The sequence below is a fragment of the Merops nubicus genome, unplaced genomic scaffold (assembly GCF_000691845.1).
Source record: "Merops nubicus isolate BGI_N331 unplaced genomic scaffold, ASM69184v1 scaffold3760, whole genome shotgun sequence".
NCBI classification, from domain to species: domain Eukaryota; kingdom Metazoa; phylum Chordata; class Aves; order Coraciiformes; family Meropidae; genus Merops; species Merops nubicus.
The window spans coordinates 20,509-28,433 of NW_008583380.1; the positions used below are offsets into that span (position 1 = coordinate 20,509).

Sequence of the window (7,925 nt, forward strand, 5' to 3'; positions counted from 1 at the left end):
GTAAGCAAGAAAAAGCAAGTCAAAGTGCACAACACAGGTTGATACTAATTGCAAGGCGTGAACAAATGTCAGCTGCATTTGTGTTTTCCTCAGCCAATAACAGAATGGATTTGTCAGTGCATTGCAGAACAAGCAATTTACAAAAGCAGATTAAGTCTGAATGTGCTTCAAGGGGTGGAGGGGCTTGAAAAACATTTGAAGTGATTGTTATCAGAAGAGTGAAGTGAGGTAAAAGTAAAGCATAAAGATCAAATGTTTGGGTATGAGAATGGAATTCAGTAGTTTTGGGGACTTGGATTCCTTTTGGTGTTTTTCTTTGAAGAAGTAAAGAGTGTTGGCTAAATTGTGTTGTCTCAGTATTAGAGATAAATGGGGAAAAAAGGTAAATCTAATACTTATTTCAAGAAAAAATTACAGCTTTTATAGAAACGATGAGGCAATTAAAGGATGATTAGAGTTAAATGTTTTAATCTTACTCTAAAAAGTTGTCAGTTTTATTGATCATTCTTAATTTTCTCAGTGTGTACTGTTTGTGAGGCACTAGTCTGGGTCAGGTGATGGACTGAAATGTGCTTGAACACCTCTGAGCATGCAGTGGGAGGTGTGTATGTGTACTTCTTACCTTCAAGAGACAGGGGAATTGTGGTTCATCTGCTGAGAATTAAATTACAAGTGAAAGATTCTGAAACCATCAATGAAAAAAAAGACCTTTGGTTCTGTAAAAAAAAATTAGCTAGTATATGTGATTCATTTCTAAAATCTGTTTGTTCCAAAACAAGGATGGTGACAGTATTTTACAAATTACCTTTGACACTAGAATATTTTATGAATTGTCTCAGCTTTGTTGTTCTTCTCCTTACGGGCTTATAGTGACCTCTCCTACTGCTGCAATGCCCTGCTGTGAAAGCAACAGTACAACAGCAAAGGAAGATGAGAGAAGAGCAAAGAACAACAGGAATCAGCCAGACCCCCAGAGCTGCAGCTTCCCAGCCAGGTGCCTCATTGTCTGAAGTGTAATTCCTGCCACTGTAGCCTTTGGTTTCGTTGAGGTGTTGCTTACTGCTGTTGAGACGGGGAGGAGTGGGCATGTGGGATAATACCTGGGCAGACTTGGATAGCAGAGTTGAGTGTCCAGTCTTCTTGTGGGAGCTGGTGACTGACCTGGTGCTTACTGAAGATGTGCTTGTCCTCTTAGCAAAATCATCATCTGATGGAAAAGTTTCTCCCCTGGAATAAGTGGTAACTGCAGGGTTTTTGACCATCAGGCTTGTACTGGAGGTGTAAGTGTTTGCTGCTAAGCCATAGCTCGTGGTAGAAGCTGGAGCTTGGAGCAGAAGGGAACTTGATGTGACATTATGATGTTGGCATCTTTCCCACTCTGTGGTCATGCTGTTTTGCCTTTCATATTTGCTTGGTGAGGACTGAGTACTTGGCTCTTTGGATTTCAGCTTTTCAAAAAGCAGAAGATCTGGATCAATCCCTATTAAATCATAAGCAATGTTAGTTATGTGATAAAAGCTCATCTACACACCCACAAAAGGAGCACAAGGAGACAATGGCAGGTCAGGGAGCCCAAGTAATACCCATTAACACCTTTTGGACTGGGAGTGTCACTGCCTAGGGCTGTGGGACACCTTATGGCCTGCAAGGGTAGTACATTGTGGGATTGCACAGAGCCCAGTGGTATGTTTGGGGAAGGAACCAAAGGTGAGGAAAGGGAAGGATCTGGGCTGATGGGGAGTAAGGGAGTCCTGGCAAGCTCCTGCTTGTGCCTAATGGGAATACATGTTCAGCCTTGCCACTGACTGGATCTGGGGACATGGAGGAGAGGCAGCCTGGCCTTTCAGATCTGGTATGGCATTTTCCCCAAGCACAGATTGGCCAGGTACTCAGAGCATCAACCTTGAGAGCAGGGTGTATCCTCAAGGTCCTTTCTCATATACTGAATGGAAGAAAGGAGGGAAGTATTCTCACAAGTGGGTACATGAATAAAAGAGGAAACAACTCTTAATGCTGTTTTAGCATGTAGCATCTTCTAGCACAGCAACTGACCTAGTATAATTTTAACATTTCCTCTAGCTGCCATGTTTTCAGCCTTTATAAATGAGGTGGTTAATTACCTGTTGTGATGTTGTACAAAATTACATTGATTCTAGCCTTTAGTATGCAGCTTTCCAGTGTGGGACAGGACATGTGCAGGCAGTTCATATTCTCATGAATAGGTCCATGGTAGAACACTGCTACATTGCAGGAAACTATAATACAAAAAGAACAAAGCTGAGCTTATGACCATAATGGCCACTGCATTTTGCATGTTATTATGTTATTTAACATCAGATCATTAATACTGGGCAGCTCCATAGTACTTTAAATCTCTTTAAATCTTGTGTAATATACTGGTCTACTTGAAACTGGATTGTAACCAGACTATTAAAAGACCATCCTGAACTACAATAAGTTACATCCTGCCATGCTGCCAGTTCCCATTCATTTTCCTTGTTTACCTTTGGGCTACTGTATTTCTGTAAACAGAGTAGTTTAGACAATTCTTCATCTATGTTTGGAGGTTCAGTTTTATCTTCCCACATCAGAAATCAAGGCTAAAGTAATAATGAAAAAAAAAAAAAAACTGAAGAATTTGTCACTGAAACCAAATTTTCAGAAGTATTTAGATCTGTGAATCATAGTGGTTCACTATTTAGGTTGAAAATGTATGCTAAAATACTTATGGTTAAAGTCACACTATATAAAAAGCAGGAAAGATTCTTCTTTCAGAGTCTCACAGTACCTCAAAGTCTCAAGTCAAAATACCAAGTCAGAAGTTTATTTTATTTTATTATATCAGTGTTCTTGGAGCAGGATCAGTTAGGTTTTTTGTTTTGAGGGGGTTTATTAATTTCACTTTACCTGCCTTGATTCTAACCTCCATACCTGAACTGATATGGCTACTTGCAATTAAAAATGTGTTGACAGGGCAGGGCCTTATAAATTTGGTTTCCAAAGATTTTTCTCACATTTGTAAGTAATAAAAGTAATTTGTAATACTTCTGTTCTTCACTTGCCTCACATGTAGCAGTATGTGCCCTTGCCTTCAGTGCCAGGTATGCAAGGTTCTGGATTTTGTCAAAGAACAGATCTTTTGTACTAACAGTAGATTTTATGTATGTTTTTAAGTGTGATACATAAATACTATACAGGTTTCTGATACAGACTTACTGATCCTATTTAAGAATATGTAAACCACCTGAAAAGAGGTGTATTTGTCTGAAGGGAGGAGTGAAATCTTTGTAACTTTTCTAATATTCCAAGTCTGTGCAAAGTTCTGTTGTCATTAGGAAACGTTTTTCAGCACAACATAATTATAAGTATTTTCCATTTGAATGATTACTTTGTATGCTTTATGAAAACATCATTAAGTAGTAGAAAACCAAAATATCATCTGAAGAACTTGGCTTCTGTGGATATATTCTCTTTGGGATCTAGGATGGATTTTATTGTATAAAATCAGGTAAGAAAAATAAATCACAAGCCTATTTTTTGTGAGGAAGGGTAGGTCTTTGGTCAGAAAAAAATACTTCAAACGTTTGCTATAAGATATTTTGCATTGGTTTGAGGAGTTAAAAAGAACATGTTTTTTTCTTCTTGTTATTAAATGCCTTCAAAATTTCTTATTATCTTGTAAGATACTGGGATTACTGGGAATCCAGCAAAGAAAATTCTTTTAGCAAACTTCTTAGCAACATTTCTTGAAATCTTAATTGGAAATTTATGAGCAGTAGTATTTGTGGTAGTGACTATATCTGTTTGGGATTAGAAGGAAAACACAAGCTGATTTAAAGCATATCTTTGAAATGCCATCTAATGTCTCTATTTCAGCGAAGATTGTAACGAAGTTACTAAGAATGTAACGTGATAAAAATGAGATTCCAAGTTACCATTACTGATCTCTGTAAGGTATCCAGTCCCATGATCTGTGAGACAAAGTTTGCTGTCCAAATAGAAGAAACTTTGCTGAAATGTATATAATTGCTCTTTTGTCACACTATTTGAGATAGAAGTGGACCCTTCATTGGAATGCTGCTGGCTTGGTTATGTCAGTGTCAGGTTGTCACAGTTGTATTTTTGTTCGTCATTCATATAAAAATTAACCAAAATATTTTTCCTCATATGTTGTGATGTGAGTTTTAATGTGTGGCACGATCTTGGGAATAAACACTCACCATTCCTCAGAAGGCAGCAGGTTCTGCTGCACTGTTGGGGTGAGACTTCTGCATAAATCTTTAGCACCTGGGCTCCCCTCTTCTGCGATTCCTGCAGGTCAAGCAGAAGACCTGGGAAGCGTCGGATCCAGCAGTTCTTATAGAAGGTAGTGGGTGAGCAGAGAGAATCTGAGTCCACGGCCAGTCCCAGAACCAACAGCACCTCTGCTATTGCCACCAGCAAAACCATTTCTTCAATGTAATGGGCTTAGGCAATGCACTTTCTCCTCCATGGATCCGCTGGAGTTTGGACTGACGTTTCAAGAGACAAGCTCTTGATTGGTGAGAATACTGCCAGTTCTGCCAGGGACATGAGCCAGGGCATGTCTTCTCCAAACAATTCCCATTATGATGCTTGGGCAGCTGCTGGAAGGAAGCAGCCATTTTAGGAGCTTCATATGATTATACTAGTTATTTTTGTTCTCTAATTTAAACATTTGGAGACAGTTTTTGAGAAAAAGCACAGATTCTTTTTTGGTAATACAGAGAACTTGTTCCTTTGGCCCCCAGCTTGTGTCTCTTGTCCTTCTAAGACCAAAGCAGGCGAACAGCCTTAACATGTGTGAATAATAGTGAGCTGACCACATTGTTTCACCTCAGCTCTGAAAGCATGCAGTACACTCACTCAAGAGAGGTGGGTCTGCCACTTTGTTCATTCACACTATCACTCTCAACACAGGTTTAATTCCTTAACACCTTTTGGATTACCTGATGCCTGCAAATACAGTTTCCTTCTCAACTAACAAACTGAACTATCTAATTCTGTCTACCATCCAGAGGTGGAAATTCATTCTGCCATCCCTACTCTGTTTTGGTTGCAAGAAAAATAAAGTTTTATTTTCAAAGATTTGGAGTAGATTAATATGACTGGAAAAGGCTGTAGCCTACATTCGTTCTGGACCTGAGAGGTCCTCAAGGTCCTGCCCCTAAAAAATTTAATAATATTGAGCAGCCTGTATGGGTTTTTCTGCATATGTTTAAGTTTGGAAAATGCCTGTGAGAGTGAAAGAAAGAAAATACAGTTGGCATATAAGGAGGCAATTTTTCAAGGACTTGGTCTGAAACCTGAAACTCCCAAGTGTTTTGTTTCCTAAAAGGACCCAGACTGATCCCTGATTCCCACTTCTGTATGCTTTTCATACTGAAAGGCTTTCAAATACTACAATACATAGCTGATTTAATCTCAATGGACTATATAGTGAGGTTGAAAGAACTAGGAAGAAATATGGTCATCTGCAATAAAAATGTGTGTTGAATGTATAAAAATACTTTAGACTGTGTTTTTTTTCCTTCAAGATTGGAATCAAGAAATTTCTCCAGTTCTACATGAAGCATCAGTAACGTGGTGTGGGGAAGCCTCAAACTCTTTTTCATTCTTTAGTCATTATAGTTGGTGTTTGTTTTGTAAAAAAAGGCCCTCAGTTCAGCAATGAGCCAACATGTATACAATTTTCTTCCTTAAGATCTCCTTGGAAGGTAAAAAAGCTCAGAGCAGGTTTACTCCTGTGGATCTGATAGTAAGACCAGGGCATTTATTTATTCATTAGAACTACTGGCTGTAATTAGGAGAATTCCAGATAAATGACTGGTTTTATGCAGTCTGCATGTCTTGTGAGGGATACATTAAATTGTAAGGAAGAACATAAGTGGGTAATTCTTTAAGCCTCCGTCCTGAAAATTGGCTCTTGGTACACGTGTTGTTTTATTTAGTTTTTAGTAGTTTGATGTCCTTTATTTTTATTTTCATCTCTGTGAAAATCACTACTTAAAACCTTAAATATGTTTCAATACACCTGCTAGTTTTCATTCAGTGAACTGCACTGGGAGGGCTTTAGGCAGTTACCTACCACTGACAAATGCACTATTGACAGTGTAGTTTTCTAGAATTTTTGTTTCAGTTTTCCAAATATTCCAAGGCATCACCTGATATGGAACACACTGAGAATTTTGAAAGAGACGCCTGTGTTTTGGCATTACCTCCAGCATCTAGTATGAATTTTGAATCTGTTTTGTTCTGTAAGACTTGCATGCAAAAAAATTCTTAATTGCATTCCTCACTCCTACTCTTCTTATTATCTCCAAGAAGAGAAATCTAGAAAATACTGATTAGCTTGGGGAAGCATTTAACAAGGAGATTAAAGTTAAGAGTTAAAGATTAAACAAGGAGATGCAGAAGTTTTTATAATGGGTGAAGCTGAATATATCTTTTAGTCCATGTAAATAGCATTATTTGCATGAGAAAAAAATTAGCTGTAATAAGTAGCTTTAATGGTATTATTGGTAGTTACATAAAGATTATGCTGTCTCTGTTCCTCTGGCTTTGTATGTATGATGCCTTACAAAGTGTATTTGTAGGTAACAAATACGTTTATTTCCTTTTCAGGAAGAAAAAAGCAATAATAAAGGACTAGCCCTGTGATGTACTTCAGTCAGATGGACCTGAAATACTGTACAATTTCTTTAATTTCAGTGAGGATCTGTCAAGACATTAAATGCAATATTGGATGTCAACATGCCTGAGAGTCTGAGCGTCTTTCAGACCATTCAATTAAGTCCTTCTCTGACATCGTGTTTTGAATAAAGTAACAAATTCTCAAGTGCCTGTTGCTTCCATTGAGGCAGTCAGTAAACACAGTAATTAAGAGTACTCACTGTGCATAATATTTAATTATGTATTTGCAAAAAACAGGCCTGGGTAACCAGTCCTGTTGTGTATGGATCTATGTGTTTTCAATGTGTATTTAAAGTCCTCTCTTTTGTTTGCCACTGTTTGACAGTAGGCATGTTGCTGGTCTTAGTACTTTCATGCTTTTATGCTGTTCTGTTGTGTGCTTCAACCAAGCAGCCTTTTTCCTTTTTGTTATTTGTCATTCTTTCTCCCTACTCTGTTTCTGAATAAATAATAGAAGCAGGAATAGCTGCAGGGAAACTTTTTATTTAATGAAATATAAAGAGGGTGAAATAAGTAAATAAATGGCTGCTTTAGGCAATTTCCTTTAAAAACAGAAAAGTCCTGTCTATTAAATTTCAGTCTTCTGCCCACTTCCCCATAATTTCACTTTGGCTTTGCTATGAGAAATGCTAATGCTGAAGTTTTAAATCACAAACATTTCTGCCAGAAGGAAATACTCGAGTCTTACCTGGAAACCAGGGACCGACCGTTCCATGTGCTCTGCAAGGAGGGAGCAGGAGACTTTCTCTGTTAGGAAAGAGTCTCTGTCCAGTATCAGACCAGCACTTCATGTTATTTAGTAATTCTTTTCAGCAGTCTTCTCAAATTTCTGCCTGGAAAACAAAAAGGCAATTGCCTGTTCTCTGTGAGAACATGGATACCTTTGCGGACCTGCCGGTAAAAGAGATATAAATGTACCTGCCACAAAGGGAGAGAATGGTCTTTTTAATGATTCTTCTTAGCAACAGAAACAGTACCTGAAGTTTTCCACCTGGACTGGCAGTGATAATGGCACAATCCAAGAGCTTCCTAGCACAAAGGATTCATCATCAGGCATTAACTCTTTTTTTGCCAAATACAAACAAAAGCAGACACTTTTCCCGTATAAAGTAACAGATAAATATTGATAATTGGAACTATATTTAGCTTATATAGTTCTAGTACTCAAAACATGTAAAGACCAGCAGAAAGAAGATCTATATAATACAGGAAAG

The 7,925-nt window shown here is 38.0% G+C and overlaps 1 protein-coding gene across 1 annotated transcript; it reads right to left on the reverse strand.

Annotated features, from left to right (window-relative positions):
• Positions 1-794: 794 nt before the first annotated feature.
• On the reverse strand, positions 795-4,488 carry MANSC4 (MANSC domain containing 4). Its single transcript, XM_008940440.1, has 3 exons — positions 4,221-4,488; positions 2,121-2,255; positions 795-1,480 (listed from the first exon to the last, which is right to left on the reverse strand). The coding sequence occupies exons 1-3, from the start codon at positions 4,447-4,449 to the stop codon at positions 795-797; spliced, it is 1,050 nt and encodes a 349-aa protein (XP_008938688.1). The 5' UTR covers positions 4,450-4,488.
• Positions 4,489-7,925: the final 3,437 nt, after the last annotated feature.